Source organism: Canis aureus, chromosome 8 (assembly GCF_053574225.1).
Source record: "Canis aureus isolate CA01 chromosome 8, VMU_Caureus_v.1.0, whole genome shotgun sequence".
In the NCBI taxonomy this organism is placed as follows: domain Eukaryota; kingdom Metazoa; phylum Chordata; class Mammalia; order Carnivora; family Canidae; genus Canis; species Canis aureus.
In genome coordinates this window covers 65,323,719-65,340,930 of record NC_135618.1, presented here as the reverse complement: position 1 = coordinate 65,340,930, position 17,212 = coordinate 65,323,719, and the positions used below count along the sequence as shown (strand labels likewise).

General features: G+C 56.1%; 1 protein-coding gene and 1 long non-coding RNA gene across 3 annotated transcripts in view; one reads left to right on the top strand and one right to left on the bottom strand.

Moving 5' to 3' along the window:
• FBXL18 (F-box and leucine rich repeat protein 18) overlaps positions 1 to 8,192 on the top strand; it is a 65,758-nt gene extending 57,566 nt beyond the window's left edge. The window contains exon 5 of the mRNA XM_077907688.1: positions 8,036 to 8,192. Coding sequence (XP_077763814.1) covers positions 8,036 to 8,039 — 4 coding nt within the window. The 3' untranslated portion in view covers positions 8,040 to 8,192. The remainder of the gene's footprint in view (positions 1 to 8,035) is intronic.
• On the bottom strand, positions 5,089 to 6,912 carry LOC144319492 (uncharacterized). Of its 2 annotated transcripts, none has more exons than XR_013385306.1 (3): positions 6,264 to 6,912; positions 6,010 to 6,156; positions 5,089 to 5,272 (listed from the first exon to the last, which is right to left on the bottom strand). It is a non-coding gene; the product is annotated as an uncharacterized LOC144319492 (long non-coding RNA). The 2 variants fall into 2 exon arrangements; XR_013385307.1 differs by having other exon boundaries at positions 6,712 to 6,761.
• Positions 8,193 to 17,212: the final 9,020 nt, after the last annotated feature.

Sequence of the window (17,212 nt, the reverse complement as noted above, 5' to 3'; positions counted from 1 at the left end):
GGAGCCTGATGTAGGACTTAATCCCAGGACCCTGGGATCACACCCAGAGCCGAAGGCAGGTGCTCAACCACTGAGCCACCCAGGTGCCCCGGAGCAAACAGATTAACAGGGGGTGGAGAGAGGAGGAAGAGAGGCCACAGAGAAATAGGTGTGTTGGGAGGCTATGCTGCGCTGCTGACCAGTCCATGGGATCTCTCCTGGCTTGACACCTGGCTTCTGGTCACCATGGCCATGGTTGTGGCCAGACTTAGCCAAGATGCCCTGACATCTGGTTGCGAGTGGGCCCGCAACCAGGCTTTCTGGGCCAGGAAGGCCAGGAGGGCCGGGAGGCACTCGGCACTGCCATTGGAATGATGATGATCAGTGCACTGGAAGGGGATGAGAGGAACAAGCAGCCTCCTCTTTGGGGCCAGGTGAGATTTAGGGCTTTCAGGGATTTCCTGGGCACCTTGCAGGAGCTGCTACCAGGTTGCTGGGCACAAGACTAAGTGTGGACACTGGACTAGGCCCTCAGGGCAGCTGGGTTCCAGCAGCATGGAGCAGTACCCAGAGTATGGTGTGCATCAGAGAGGGGCTGGTCTCCCCCTTGGCCATTAGGGCCGGTCCAGGCATCACCCATCAGAATCAGATGGGCCCAATCTGTTGAACACAGATGGGGAGACTGAGGCCCTGGATGGGGGTGACCAACCTAAGACCCTCGGCCACCTTGGGGCAAGACCAGGGCTCTTTCTCTTAATCCCTTTGGCCCGTTGCCCCCTCCTAAGGGACCAATAGAAAAGGTGGCCCCATGTCCATTACCAACCCTCACCATGGAGGGGCCGGCTTAGAAGGTCTCCAGAAGGGTCGCTTCAGCTCCCTGTTTCTATCTATTGAGGTCCAGTGCAAGGCCCTATGGGCAGGGAGCCCTGGGCAGGGCTGTGCTGGGCATGTGGGGTCAGGCTTGTGTCAAGACTGTTGTCCCATAGAGCAGAGTCAGCAGGGGCGGGAGAGGCCAGAGAAGGTGGCAGGAGGGCTGGAGGAGGCAGTGCCTCAGTGGGGAGTGCAGGGGGGCCCCAGGTTAGCAGATGCTTCCCTGCGTCAGTGCTGGGCTCAGCCCACCCACAGTGGGGACCCTGCAATCACAGCAGCACCACTGGGGCACACCATGGCGGGCAAGACACAGTCCCCAGGTAACGGTAGGGCCTTGAGAGGTCACAGCTTGTGGAATGTCCTAGAAGACTTTGCTGAACAGAGGTAGAGGGAGCTGGGAAAAACCTTCTGGGAAGGGGGGATAGTATGCTCAGAGCACCCTGGTGGGAAGAGCAGTCCTGTGTGGCTGGCCTGAGGGAGGGTTTGGGACTTTCCTTATGGGGCACACACATGTGGCTTTGGAGGCCACAGAAGAGCAAAGACCTGGGGCTCAGCTGTGACAGCCGCCCAGGTGAGGGGTGACAGCTGCCTAGGTGAAAAGTGACAGCCACCCACGTCAGGGGTGACAAGCACACAGGTGAGTGGGGAACAGCTGCCCAGGTGAGGGGCGACAGGAGCCCAGGTGTGGGGTGAGGGGTGACAAGCTCCCAGGTGAAGGGTGACAACCACCCAGGTGAGGAGTGACAGCCATCTAGGTGAGGGGTGGCAGGCACCCAGGTGAGCAGTGGCAGGCTGGGGCCCAGGCATAGAAGAGGAGATGGAGTAAGGTGAACACAGGCCAGCAGTGTGGAGAAGGGAAACCCAGAGTTGTTGGGGTGGGTGGGAGGTACCCCCTGCCTGCCTTCTGGTGGCCCAAGTGGGGTGGGAGGGTCACGGTGCCTGAGATGGGAACCCCCGAGGCTGAGCCCTTGGACAAGTCCTATGGTGAGGACTGGCAGCTGGGTGTAGACCCTGGCTCTGGGGAGTCTCTGGGGAGGCGGGGTGTGGAGGAAGGAGAGATGAGGCCTGGCGTGGTGGGGGAGCAGCGTTCGGGGAATAGCGGGAAGCCGCCCTGTGGAATTGGCAGGCATTCCTGACGGGCCCATCCCGCGGCGTGTCTACACCGCCCCATCTCCCGGCGCCAGGTCCGCCCGGGCCACCTCAACCCCACTCCCTCCTTGCTGGGGGTGGGGTGGGGGTGGGGTCGGGAGGCAGGCCAGGGTTGCTATGGTGATGGACGCGTGGCCAGCAGGTGTCAGCAGAGCCTGCAGAATCTGGAGGAGCAGGCGCGGCTGGCTGCGTGGGAGGGGGTGCCCTTGGCCCCTCTCCTGGGGCTTCCTCCCGCCCTGCCAGGCCTGTGGGGGGCTCAGAGCCACCTGTGCTGGCAGCCTTGGGCAGCTGCCCTCCATGGCGGGGGTGCATGGCCAGGGACAACAGGGCCCGGGGTGGGCTGTGGGGGCCGGGAGGAGTCTCCCTGCGGCAGGCCAGTGAGAGCCGAAGCCACCGCCGTGGGCCCGGCTTCCCGCTCCGTGGCGTGGCCCAGGGGACACTCGGCGCTTGCCTGCCCCCCAGCCTGGAGGCATCTCGGCAGCAGAAGCCGCTTCGTCCCTAGAGTCAAAGTGCACGCGTGGCGCGCCGCCCCGCAGGGCTCGGGGTCCCTGGAATCCGGGGAGCGGCCTCGGGCAGCCCTGGCCGCGGGAGGGGGGGGGGGCTTCCTGGGGGGCCTTCCGGGACCTCGCTCAGCCCGCGCAGGACCGAGGCCCCGAGATGGGGGGTCTGGGGGGTCTGGGGGGCCTCTGCTGGGTGATGGAGGACACGGCCACCGGGGAGCGAGTCCACGCGGGAAGGAGATGAATCCACATGCTCCTCCCCCTCCCCCTTCTCCCCTCCTCCCCCCCCCTCCCCCTCCCCCTTCTCCCCTCTCCCCCCCCCCTCCGCTCCCAGGCGTGCTGCCAGCGCCCGGGAAATGCTGAGGCCTGCTCTTTCTTAAAGTCTCCGCTGCCTCCCTTAGCTTATTTTCTGCACAAACAAATTAAAAATGCTGCAAAGGGGCCGAGTTTGGGAGAGTGGGGGCTGCTTCCACCGAGTCCCCAGGCCTCTCCAGAGTGGGCGCCTCTGACCGGGTGGTCTCTGCGGCCTCTGGGGACCATGTGAGGCCCCATCTGGGCCAGAGAGGCCCCAGCCTGTGTAGATCAACTTGTAAATCCCAAACCGGAGTCTTGGAGGATGGAGGAGGTGCTCTCTGCCCAGCACCACCAGAGGGCTCATAGCCTGGGGGGGGGGGGGGGTCACTGTGATCTGCCTGGAGCACCCCTCCCTTCCCGTCTCCCTCCCCATTGCCCAGCACTCAACACGAGGGAACAGGGGGAGCAGCCACGAGTGCCTTCACTGTGTCCTCCTGCCCACCCTGGGAAACCTGCTGCGGCTCCTCCCTGCTCCCCTGCCCTGGCTCCCTGATCACAGAGCCACCTGGGGGGCAGGAACTCACTTTCAGAGGCCATCGCCCCCATGTTCATTAGAGAAATATCAGAAAGGACAGAGAATGCCAGGAAAAAAAAAAAGGTAAAACCCTCAACAAAACATGGCACATCCTCCTCCCTCTTTACTCTCCACCCTGAGAGTCTGGGCATTCTCTTCCAGACGCCTTCCTTGGGTGAGAAAAATGAAATTCAGTTCAAAAGAGTGTTTATGGAAAACAGATCCCATGCCCAGCTCCGGAGCAGCAGGAGCTTAGCCCTCGGGAGCCGTTGGGCTGGGGCTGGTATGGAGGCCCCAAGGCCCCTGTCCCCGTGTCCACCCTTGGGGGCTGGCCTGGGGCTGGCAGCACAGAGGGTGGCTGTAAACAAGGGGAATGTGTTACCCTGACCCCGTGGGGGCCAGAAGCCTGAGATCCAGGTGGGGCCGGGGCAGTTCCTCCTGGAGGCTCTGACGGGGAAGCGGCCCCTGGCCTCTTCCAGATTCTGGTGGCTCCGGCTCTGCTTGATCATTGGCGTTCCCTGGCGTGTGGATGTCTCACTCGGATCTCTGCCTCCACTTGCACACACCCCTTGTGCATGTGTGTCTGTGTGTGTGTTTTCTATTTCTTTATAAGGACACTTATTGAATCTAGGCCCACCTAATCACAAATGATCTTTATTTGAGATCCTTACCTTAACTGTATCTGTGAGGACTGTTTCCAAATAAGGTCATATCCTGAGGTTCCAGGTGAACACGTCTTTTGGGGAGGGGGGGCACGAGGGGTGTGTGTGTGCAGCACTTAACCAACTACCCCACGTGGTTGTAGTGGCAGGACAACCAGCGGCTGAGCAGAGGCGCTGCCTGGACGCAAGACACTGAGTGTTCAAAATAGGACAGTCCTGGGCTCATTGGATGGATGCTCAGTCCCACTGGCATTGAGTGGAGGTCAGGGATTTGGGATTTTGTATAGTTGGTGGCTGGGCCCCTGGCTGGAGGAGGAGCCCCCCCTCCCAGGGAGGAGCTGTGGCCACTTGCCTGCCAGGGCTGTGGGTGCCACACAGCCCACACGCATGGGCAGCTAATGGGGCCACGGGGGCTCGGAAACCCCGGGCCCAGAGCGGGCACATGTCTCCTGTTTCTGTGTGGGCAAAGGGAGGGAGCCTCGGGACTTCGGGAACCCTCCTGCTCAGAGCTAAAATACACCCCAATTAAAATGGGAAGCTGGCATCGCCTCAGGCCAGGAGCTGGCCTCTTCCTTGGCAAGTTGGATGCTTTTAAATCCCCAGAAGGGATTAGGTCTCCAGGGACACCCTGGTTCCAGGAGAAGAACCAAATTAAACTCCCCACAGCGCCCTTCCCAGGGGCTGGATTCCTGTAGGAGCTGAACCTCCCCCATCCTCCCCATCTCACCCCATCCCCTCCTGCTGGGGCCAGCCCACCACCCACAGAACTGCCCTCCCTGCAGGTCACAGCCCTGTGAGGGTCCATCTGGCAGGGGCAGGTGATGGGGGTCATCTCTGGAGACGGCCGCAGCCGCAGACACTGATGGGCTGGGCGGGCGTGCACCTCAGGTGCTGGTGATACTTGGCGTGGGGTGTCATGGGGTGCTGGTGGGGCATCCAGGGGGTGTGGCATTGTTGAGGCTGTCAGAGAGCCTGCAGGGGACATTGTCAGTGCCCTCCTGGACTCCCTTAGAGATTACCTTTTTTTTTGTTGTTAACATTTTTAAAAATTCTGGTAAAATACACGTAACATAAAATTTACTGTTTGCGGGCAGCCCCAGTGGCGCAGCGGTTTAGCACTGCCTGCAGCCCCAGGCGTGATCCTGGAGACCCTGGATCGAGTCCCACGTCAGGCTCCCTGCATGGAGCCTGCTTTTCCCTCTGCCTGTGTCTCTGCCTCTCTCTCTCTCTCTGTGTAGTCGTGACTATCATAAATAAATAAATAAAAATTGGTTGTTTTAAAAAAAATTACTGTTTGCACCATTTTAAATGGTCCAGTTCAGGGGTGCTAAGCACTTTTGCACTGCTGTGCACCCATCCCCACCATCCTTCTCCAGAGCTCTTTCATCTTTCTGAACTGAAACTCTGTCCCCATGACACATGCTTCCCACCCCTCTGCCTCAACCTTGATAACCTCCAGCCTCCTTATGACTCTGAGTCTGACCTTAGATCCTTTGGACACCTGCACCTTTCTCAGAGGCCTGCCCTGGGGTCACTGGCTGATTCGTGGGTGTGGCAGAGCCAGATCCCGATCGCTGGAAAGAATCCCCCCACCTTGGGGCAGCCCTGAGCCGTGACTGGCTGGTACAGGAGGCCGTGTCGGCTCACCCTGGCTTGGTTTCTCGCACTGTCCCCTCACCGGTACTCCAGGGACACTCCCTTAATGAACCCTACGAGATCCCAAAACAGAGCAGATGGGGTCGCTCCTCTCCATCTCTCTCTGGTTTCCTCGGCCCACCCAGGCAACTCAAACTCCCGAACACTGACCCCTAGAGTCCTCAGAACACCAGGTGACTGGTGGCCTTGGGTGGGGACTCAGGAGGCCAAATAGCTCCAGAGACTGGCCAATGAGCCTGAGGGTGTCTGAGTGGACGTGAGGTCTCGGACTAGGGCCACCCACCTGCTGTGTGACCTCCAGCAGCCTCCCCTCACTGGGCCTCACCTGGAAAAGAAGGCAACCTCCTCGCTAGCTCAGCCTTTTCCAGGCAGTGGGTGGCTCTGGTGGGCCCTCGAGGCATGGCAGGGGCACGCCTCCATAGACACCTGCCCCATGGCTGTGTCCTGCGGCTCTTCCCTGCAGACCATAGCCCTGGGAGGAGAAGGACGAGAGGGTCTTGCCCACCGTGGCGCCCCCCCCCATCCCACCCCTGGGGTCAGAATAGGAGCTTGACACATATTTGCTGAGTGTGGACTGACCCCAAATTTTCTTTGCTGCCAGGTGGTCCCCCTTCTTGTCTCCACTTACAGACAGGGACACTGAGGCCCAGATCCGACGTGCAGCAGGGAATCTGCACATCAGAGCAAGGCCTGTGCAGCCTGTGCCCCAGGGTGGAGCCCAGGGTGGAATTCCAGGCACGAGAGGGCAGCTGAAAGGCATTTTTAGAGGGAGGAGGAGGGGAAGGAGGAGGAGAAAGCGGAAGAGGAGGGAGAAGAGCAGGAGGGGGAGGAGAAGGAGGAGGAGCAGGAGGAAGAGGAGAAGGAGGGGGGTGGGAAACCCTGGTGCCCAGCAAGGCAGCCTAGGTCCCTCTACCAGCCCTGGCCGAGTCATCAGCCACCTGGGAGCCCCCAGTTATTTCAGCAAGGCACCCACTCCTCCCCTGCCCACTCCTCTGGCTACAAGCCTGTCTCCCAGGCTAAGAAATACCTTTGAATCCCCTGGTTTCAGATCTTGTGTTTTGAACTACAGGATTCTGGATCTTTAATGGGCACATTCCGGTCTCCGTGGGGATGGAGAGGCCACACAGACCTGGGTCTGGCCTGGTGAGCAAGTTGCTTCCTCCTCTCCAGCCTCGTTCCCTCATCCTGGAACTGTTTGGGCTGCAGGGCCTGGTGGGGGAGCTTGAGGAGTCTGGGGCCGGCAGGTATTTGATGAGCTTCACAGGGACATGGCCTGTTGGGGCCTGTATGCAGGAGGTGTGCTCAATATGTGTGTTTCCTTCTGGTTCATATCACCCTTTTAAACGCTCACTGCTGCCCCCCCCTTCCCCAGAAGCTCTCAGAGAGGAGGCTGGGCAGGTGGGAGGGAAGGAGGAAGGATGTTGCTTCCAAGAGGTGGTATCTTCAGCCCCATCACAGATGAGAAAATTGAGTCCCGGAGGGACTGGGCTTGATGCCCGGTTCTTCTGCAGCCCTGGTGCAGCATGGCCGGTTGCATGGTTCAGAGGTGGCCACTTCTCAGGGAAGCAGGTCCGTATGTTTGTACATGTGTGTGCATGGGTATGTGTGCGTGTGCGTGTGGGTCTCTGCTGTCTTTGGGTAGGCTCAGGGTCTCTGCGTCATTTTTTTTAAAGATTTTATTTATTTATTCATGAGAAACACACACACAGAGGCAGAGACAGAGACAGAGGGAGAAGCAGGTTCCCTGCGGGAAGCCCTGTGTTGGGACTCGATTTCAGGACCCCAGGATCATGACCTGAGCCAAAGGCAGAGGCTCAACCACTGAGCCACCCAGGTGCCCCATGTTTAAACACCAATTTTAAGGAGGCTGAAAGGAGCCAGGCGGGCAGGGCTGCACAGCAGACAGAATAAAGGCATGGTGGCTGTGTGGTCACCGGGGCCCCTGGCCAGCCTGTCTGGGCCCCTCTGCCTGCATCTGGGGCGCCGTGGGCAGGGCAGGTATTTGGAGTGGCAGCAGCTGGTGTGGGCAAGGAGCGAGCCCAGAGCCCCGTGGCCCCTGGCTCCCACCGAGGCCCTGCCGTGATGGAGGTGGGGCCTCTCTCCCCCAGGAGTGGCAGCCACGGCAAGCCACGGGAGGCGCTCCCAGAGGGCTGTCGTGTGTTGGCAGGTCAGACTAGAGAAGGTTCTCCCAGCCAGGGCGGGGTGCAAGGTGTTCTATGGGGCCCGTCCTGGCAGGCAGCCTCCACCCTTCGTAAGCATTGTCCCACACCGGGCCTGGTGGCTGTTCTAGTTGCCACTGCTGTGTAACAAATTGGTACAACACGTAGCCACTTTGTACTATCTTTTTTTAGCTGAGGATTTTGTGGATCGGGAAATCGGGAAGATGTTCAGCACGGTTCCCACCTGTGGTCTGTCACGTGGCAACCGTCAGATGACCCCGGGCTCTGCGGTCATCTGAGAGCATGCAGGCCTGGATCCAGGGAGCCTGATGGCACAGGCAAGTGACGCTAGTGGGGCGGGGGGGGGGGGGGGCGGCTCAGGCAGGGCTGTGGGCTGGGGCACCTCCTGGTGGCGTCCGTGTGGCCTGGGCTTCCTTGCAGCATGGTGGCCCTAGGCTACTGGGATCCTCGCTTGGTGGCCTGCCCCTGAGTGCCCCAAGAACCGACCAAGCCCCGGAACTGTCAGTGGCAGAAGGAAAGTCCTCTCTGTGTGTTGATGGCCATCTGCACTGACCACCCCATTCTTTGTTTGGTTGGGTGCCTGTCTACCTTCTGGGCCAGGCTCCAAGCTCCTCTGGGTGACAGGTCCAGAGGATGAGGAGGAGGAGCTGGGGGGATGTGTAAGCTAGGAAGAACAGGTCCCAGAGGCTGATCCAGCCAGAATCAGGCGCTGTACTAATTGCCTGGGGCTTCCCTAACAAATCAATGCAAAGTTAGTGGCTGAGAAATGTATTTTCTCACAATTCCAGAAGCCAGAAGACCTTGGTTACATGCTCCCTCTGCAGGCCCTAGGGGAGAACCCATTCCCATGGCCCTCTCCCAGTGTCTGGTGGTGGGTGGCTTGTACACACACCCTTACCCTGATGTCTGTCTCTGTGGGCATGTGGCTCCTTCCTTAGTGTGGGTGTCTCTATCCAAAGCTCCTACTTCTTAAAAGAATAGTAGTTATTGGATAAGGGCCCACTCTAAAATCCAGTGTATAAGTAAATAAATAAATTAAATAAAAACCCAATGTGACTGCATCTTAACTGCATTTCAATTGTAATTAAAATTTTTTTAAAAGATTTTATTTATTGGGGGGGGGGGGCAGAGTCACAGGCAGAGGGAGAAGCAGGCTCCATGCAGGGAGCCTGATGTGGGACTGGATCCTGGGTCTCCAGGATCAGGCCCTGGACTGAAGGTGGCACTAAACTGCTGAGCCACATGGGCTTGCACTTAAGGCAAGTGAGGTCATTAGGCTGGACCTTATTTTCGTCTGACTGGTGTGTTCATAAGAAGGGACCAGAACACACGCACAGAGGGAAGGCCACGTGAGAACGCAGAGACAAGGCGGCCATCTACACACCAAGGACGGAGGCCTCAGGAGGAACCAGCCCTGCTGACACCTGGGTCTTGGACTTCCAGCCTCCAGAACTGCCAGGAAGACACTTCTGTTGCTTGAGCATCCCCTGGGGGTGGCATTTGTTTCAGCAGCCTGAGCAAGCGGATACAGGGTGTGGGTCTGGACCCGCAGGCAGGTAAGGGCACTACTGCTCTGTTCTGGAGGCCTGGCAGGTGCAACACAAACCTACAGATCCTACCTGTAGGACTCGGCCACGAGAAAGGTTGGGAAGGGCCCACGCTGTGACCAGCAGAGACCCCATGGTCACCCCAATACTCTTGTGCTTTACAGAAGCATGTATGATGTTTGTATTTGACAGGGAACAGGATTAAAAACCCTCTGCTCTGCCTCCCCATGGGATGTTCTTGTTGTCGGCCCTCCACTTTGTGTTTCGGGCCTTCCCGGCAGGCTCTACAGACCAGCTGGCCTTCTTTGTATCATCATCCTAGAATCTGCCTCGCATCTCTCTCCCCCCAGAGTGAGGGGCTGCCCGAGGGCAGGGACCCGGGTGTGAACCAGTGTGTCTCTGGCAGGCCCAGACCAGCTGGAGGTGGGAAGTGTGGGGAATGGCCTGATGTCCTGATGCCCAGGGAGAGCTGGGTCCCCGAATCCCATGTTCCCACAACCAAACGTGCAAGAGCTGGATGTTGGGATCTTGGTAGCTCACAGGGGACCAGGTAGGTCTGGAGTCTCAGGTCCCGCTGGGCACCCGGGAAGTGCTTGGCCTTGAGGAGGCTGGTGAACAGGAGGCTGGGCCTCCACGGAGGCCAGCGATGATGATTCAGGAGTATTTATACCACGGAGCCTGGCAGATGCTACAAATCAGGGGGCCTCCTTCCCGGACACCACTGATAACCTGTCGTTGAACATTTACCAGCTGACTACTGCAGGGAAGCCCACAGGGTGAGTCTAGGCAATGGGTATGTGGAGGGGTCTAGGCCCCCACGGGAGGTGTAGTACACATATCCTACAAAATTATTCTCAGCTGAATCCCATGTTTGACTTTTCTGTTGCTGCATAACCAACCGCCCCGTTACTGGTGGCTCAGAAACGACAGCCATTTATTTTGCTGTGAGTCTGCAATTTGAGCGGATCTCGGTAACGACGCTGCACCTGCTCCACGAGGCACCCCCCGGGGCGCGTTCCAAGGTGGCTCACATGCGTGCGCGGCCCACCCGTGGATGCAAGCTGGCAACGGGGGGTCCCCTCCACGCGGCCTTCTCCAGGGGACTGCTGGGGCCTCTGTACAGTGTGGCAGCTGGCTTCCAGGAGTGTCACCCCAAGAGACCAGAAGCAAAAGATGCCAGTTTTAGAAGGCCTGGCTCAGACCCTCCATGGCACACTGTTGGTTCTTTTTTTTTTTTTACTATTTTATTTATTAATTAATGAGAGACACACAGAGGCACAGGCAGAGGGAGAAGCAGGCTCCCTGCAGGGGGTCCGAAGCAGGACTCTTCTGGGTCTCCAGGATCACGCCCTGGTCCCAAGGCAGACGCTCCACCCCTTAGCCACCCAGGCGTCCCAAAACTCACCTTTTAATAGGAGGAGTCTCAAAATCTCCTAGGGCCATGTTCTCACATCGCCACCCCTGGGAGGCCAGAGGAGCAGAGGCTGACCCTCTGTTTTCATTTCTCATTTCCTTTGGCATCTCTGCTCCCTGCCTTAGGCCTCACAGAGGGCCCCGTGTGCCACACTCAGCTAGGCATGGGTGATAATGTGGAAAGCAACGTGGATGTGCTAAATACTCCTTCCCATTTTTATATGGGAAGACTGAGCCCAATCAGGCTTACAGAGGAGAAGGGGCAGAGGTCGGATTTATTTCCCAGTCACCTCCCTTGTATCCCTTCCTTGTCCCCTGTCCCTAATGACTTCGAGGACCATGACACACGCAGGCCCCTGCTGCCTCCAGCCAGACTTGGCTTCTAGAGCATTCTGAGCCTCCATTGCTTGATGCTTGGGGGCAGACTTCAATTGACGGTGAATTGAACTGACACATAATTTGTACCTTGTAAACAAAGATGCGGTCATTGCCAGAAGAGAACCGAAACCAGCCATGAATAATTCCTGGGCTTTCAACAAAAACACCAATAAAAAGCAAGTTTGAATAAATTCTGCTCAACCCACCCAGGCGTGAAGGGGAAAAGAGATACCTAGAATCATCTAAGCTGGGCTCCTGTGGGCAAAGGTGCTGGAGCCCTGCTCCTTGTGGAGGCTGGATGGGTCTTGGCTCAGGGGTAGGAAGTCAGCAGGGTAGCACAGGGCCACTGCCACCTGTGCTGACCTAAGGTGGCCAGTCACCTGGGATGGGGGGGTCGTGCCTGATTCTCCCCCTCCCTCAGGCCCAGCAGGGAGCCAGGCAGGCCCTCTAGGCTTCAGCCTGGAATGTCTATCTCTGCCTTCTCTGCCTAGCAAACTTCTATGCATCCTTCAAAATCCTACCAGAATTATTCATTTCATTTGTTCACTGGGTGGATGTCCACTGAGGTCTACTGGGTTGAACATGGGGGAGAGGGTGATAATAAAGCAGAGGGCCTCTGGTGTGGGCTGGATTATGGACTGAATGTTTTTGCCCCCCGAAATCGATATGTGGAGATCCTAACCCCTGATGTGATGGTATTAGGAGGTGATGCTTTTGGGGGGTGATTAGTTCCTGAGGGCGGAGCCCTCATGAGTGGGATTAGTGCCCTCATAAAAGAGGCCCCAGAGAACCCTCTTGTCCCTTCTGTCACATAACCACACGGTGAAAAAACAGCCAGGAAGCAGGTGCTCATCAAACACTGAGTCTGCCGATGCCTTGATTTTGGGCTTCCAGCCTCTAGAATTATACCTGTCTGTTGTTTAAGAGCCCCGGTCTAGGGCAGCCCTGGTGTCTTAGCAGTTTAGCACTGCCTTCGGCCGGGGTGTGATCCTGGAGACCTGGTATAGAGTCCCGTGTCCCTGCATGGAGCCTGCTTCTCCCTCTGCCTGTGTCTCTGCCTCTCTCTCTCTCTCTTTCTCTCTCTATCATAAATAAATAAATAAATAAATAAAAATAAATAAATAAATAAATAAATAAATAAATAAATCTTAAAAAAAAAAAAAGGGCCCCGGTCTACATATTTTTGTTATAGGAGCCCAAACAGACTAAGGCAGGCTGAATTATGTCCCCCGAGATACATACGATGACATCTTAGCCCCCAGACCTCAGAACACATCTGTATTTGGAGACGAGACCTTTAAGGAGGTAATTAAGGTAAAAGGAGGCCACTAGGGTGGGTCTTCATCCGATAGAACTGGTGTCCTTGTGACAAGAGGAGGTTAGGACCCGGACACGCACAGGGGGACAACCACGGAAGACATGGAGAGAAGACAATGTCTACACACCATGGAGGGAGGCCGCAGGAGAAGCCAACCCTGTGTGCACCTTGACCTTGGACTTCCGGCCTCCAGAACAGAAAGAAATGAGTGCCTGTAGGTCAGGTGCCTGGTCTTTGTTACCGCAGCCCGAGAAGACTAACATGGGCTAGGGCAGCCCCCGGAGTCACAGCGGCTCTGGGTCGCCATCGCTCCAGTTAGGGCACGTGCCAGGGAATGTGTGCTGGGGGCTGGGGATTGGTGGCCAGAACTGCCCCTACGGCATGAGACCAAAGTCTCCTTCTCTGCCTCATGCAGGGCTGGAGGACCCACTCCTTCTGAGGGAGGGGCTTCAGCTGCGTCCTGGTGATGGGATGGGGTGGGGGGTGGGGGGGCCCCAGGTCTGTGTTGTGGATTGAATTGCATGCCCCAGAAAGACATGTTAAAGTGCTGACCTCTGGAAGCTCAGAACGTGGCCTTATTTGGAAATAGGGTCATTGCAGATGTGATCAGTGGAGATGAGGTCCCTCTGGACTATGGCAGGCCTTTAATCAAATATGACTGATGTCTTTATAAGAAAAGGAGAAGAGGCAGAGAGCCTGACCCACGTGGAGAGGAGAACTGCCATGTGAAGATAGACCTGGAAAGGAGCGGTGGCTGTGTAATGGCAGTGGCAGAGGTTGGAGTGGCCCAGACTCATGTCCAGGAGGACTCAGGAGCACTGGCCACCACCGGACACAAGGTGACAGGCCTGGAGCAGACTCCACCATAGCCCTCAAGAGAGAACCAACTGCATTGACACCTTGATTTTGAATGTCTGTCTTCCTAAACTGTAAGAGAAGAAGTATCTGTTGTATAAAGTCACCCAGCGTGTAGCCATTTGCTGTGGCAGCCAGGGGAAAGCCATGCAGGTGGCTTTGGCCCTGTCCTGGTCAAGAAGCATTGGGGCAGTAGCCTGGGGACTGGGCTGAGCACCTGCTTGGTACCCAGGCATCACTAATGGAGGGAGTGGGGTAGTGGTCACCCTGGAGCAGGGCTTCCAGGCTCCCTTGGCTATCTGAACACCTGCTAGTGTTCAGAAAGATGAGCGCATTGGCTACCATCTGCATGCTCAATATAGGCACACACACACCCTCACTTGATCCCAGGAAAGAAGTATGTTAGCCCCATTTCGCAAACAGGTAAGCTGAGGCTCAGAGAGTGGAAGTGACATTACAAATATCACATATCAAGCAGGTGGCAGAGCCAGGACTTGAACCCAGGCTGACTGGTTCCATAGTACAGGCCATTTCCTTTTGTGGTCATTCAAGCACTCACCAGTGAAGGTAGTCTGGCAGAGGCAAACAGAACTGAGTTCTAGCCCCCACTTGGCCACCCAGTGTGTGACCTGGGCTGTCACAGAGCCCCTGAGCCTCACTCATGCAGTTCTGAGGAGGCTCCTTTCTTTCTCTTGCTTACACAAGCACACCCAGGAGTCGGTGCTGGCTGTGGGGAGAACCTCGCGAAAGCTGCTTGTCCCCTGGAGAAACTATACGTGGCCTCAGCGTGTAGGAGTTTCTTTATGGTTTGGTGGCCTTGGGCAATCCAGCTTCTCACCTGCTGGCTCAGGGTTCCACGTGAGCATCCTAACACACAAGAGTGACTTGACCTGGCCTTGGAAGCTATGCATCTTGTTATGACTTATGACTCCACCTTGAATGGGAGGAATGTCAAGGTCACACTGCAGCAGGGAGACACTGTGTGGCCATTGTCAGAGGTTATGATGTGTCAGGACAGTAGCCTGGGAAGGCCAGGTTCTGTGGTGCCCCACAGTGTGGCATTGTATCATCTGGAACTGGGCTTGTGACCTGGTGTGTGCCAGTGGGCAGGATGTGCAAAGATACAGAGACAGGGAGAGAGGTCAACAGGCACACTGAGGCTGAGACAGGGAGGGGCTTTGCAAATGTCACACATCAAGTAGGTGGCAGAGCCAGAACTTTAACTCAGGAGAGGAGGGAGAAGGAGGAGGGTGGGGGAAGGGGAGAGAGAGAGAAAACGGGCTCTGTCCAGACATACCCACGGGTGTTCTATTTCTGGGCTTTCTAGCTGTGGGCCTCAGGATATCTTTCTTTCTTTCTTTCTTTTTTTAAGATTTTATTTATTTATTCATGAGAGACACAAGGAGAGAGAGGCAGAGACACAGGCAGAGGGAGAAGCAGGCTCCATGCAGGGAGCCCGATGTGGGACTCGATCCTGGTACTCTGGGATCACAACCTGAGCCAAAGGCAGACACTCCACCGCTGAGCCACCCAGGTGTCCCCCTCAGGATATCTTTCATTTAAGGGGTTTGGGTACCGACTCCTTACAACTTCTTTTTCCTCCTGTGGACCAAGGCCCTGTCTGGTCTGGCCCCTGCCCTGCTCCTGGGCCCTCGGCTCCTCCTTTCTGTGCTGGTCACACTCAAGGTTCTTTGTTGGCCAAATTGTCTGGTGAGTGTTTGTTTAACAAACAGGAGTGGGTAAACACAAGGAACTGAGCAGAGTGCGGCCTCAGGAGGACGCTGACCATTAGGAGTGTCGGGGGAGCAGGACGGACCCCCGGGTGGTCTGAGTAGAACCTCCAGGAGGCCTTGCAAACCAGGGACCAGCAGGTGGCCCACTCAAGTGCTTCCATTTTGGTCAGCACAGTGTTAAAAATAGTGCCAAAGATAGAAAACAAAACAAACAACAGTTAAAAACGCTAAACACGGGCAAACATGCACAGACATTTCTCTAATGAAGATCTACAAATGGCTAATGAGCACCCGAAAAGATGCTCAACATCACTCATCAACAGGGAAATGCAAATCAAAGCCACAATGAGATACCACCCCACGTCCATTAGGATGGCTACTAAAAAAACCCCCCACATATATGAGATGACAAGTGTTGGCGAGGATGTGGAGAAATTGGAACCCTTATACACGGTTGGTGGGAATATAAAATGGTACAGCTGCTGTGGAAAACAGCATGGAGGTGCCTCCAAAAATTAAACATAAAAATGCCATATGATCCAGCAATTCCAGTTCTGGATTTATACCCCAAAGAACTAGAAGCAGAGACGTGAAGAGTTATCTGTTCCTAGCAGCTTTATTCACAATAGCCAAAAGGTAGAGGCAACCCAAGTGTCCATCAACAGACTCATGGATAAACAAAACGTGGTCCAGCCGTACAATGGGATATTATTCAGCCTTAAAAAGGAAGGACACTCTGACACCTGCTCCAACGTGGATGAACCTTGAAGACATACCAAGTGAAATAAGCCAGACACAAAAGGGAGAGATACTGTATAATTCCACTTACGTGTAGTATTCAGAGGAGTCACATTCACAGAGACACAAAGTGGGAGGGTGGGTGTGGGGGCTAGGGGCGGGGGTGGGAACTGCCTCATGGGGATGGAATTTCAATTTGAGATGATGGAAAGGTTCTGGAGATGGATGGTGGGGATTGCTGCACAGAGATGGGAATGTACTGGGGCGCCTGGGTGGCTTGGTTGGTGAAGCATCTGCCTTCGGCTCAGGTCATGATCCCGGGGTTCTGGGATCAAGCCGGATGTCGGGCTCCCTGCTCAGCAGAGAGCCTCTCCCTCTGCCTGCTGCTCCCCCCTCTTGTGCTCTCTCTCTGTCAAATAAATAAAATCTTAAAAAAAAAAGGAAATATATTTAATGCCACCGAGCCCCGCACTTATAAATGGTTAAGACGGTAAATTTTATATTATGTATATTTTACCACGATTTTTAAGAAAGTGCCAAGGTTAGGGGGCACCAGGCTGGCTCAGTTGGTAGAGCACAAGACTCTTGATCTTGGAGTTGTGAGTTCAAGCCCCACATTGGGTATAGAGATGGCTTTAAAAAATCTTAAGAAAAGAAAAGCCAACAGATCGGGAGAGGTGTGGTGGACATTGCCTGTGCTCACCCATGTCAGGATCTCCTGTCCTTCCTGGGCATGGGCGGGCGAAGGAGACCCACCTTCTAGCACCATTTAGTTGGGTGTGATCACATGGATGGTGAGCACAAGTGCCATGTAAAACTTCTGGTCTCTGGTGGTAAAACCCCCAGTTCGATGATCTTCCCTTCCCTGTGATGGTCTCACATCAAGGTGGACCACTGATAGCACCTAAGTGGCTTGGGTGCTGAGCCACCACGTGGAGGGCAGCTGCCCTGGAGTGTTGCCCAGGCTCAGAGCGGACGATGTGTCAGGGAAAATACATTTTTCTGTGTTGTGCTAAGACTGAGACGTTAGGGATTTTTGTCACTGCAGGATAACCTACCTTGTTCTAACTGACGCACCAGCTTGCTGCGAACCATGAAGATCTGGTACCCCTGGGGGCCACTGGTGGGGACGGTGACAAGCGGTACTCTCTAGACACTCTCCTACTTCTGCCCACTTGTTTCCCACCTGACACTTGTGGTCACTTAAATTTGGGATGCTGTAGTGTGCTGGGGCTGCCACAACAAAGGACCACAGGGTGAGTGGCTCAAACAACAGAGATTTACTATCTCTCAGTTCTGAAGGCTAGAAGTCCAAGATCAAGGTCTGGGCGGGGTGGGTTCCTTCAGGGGCTGTGAGGGGGCCTGG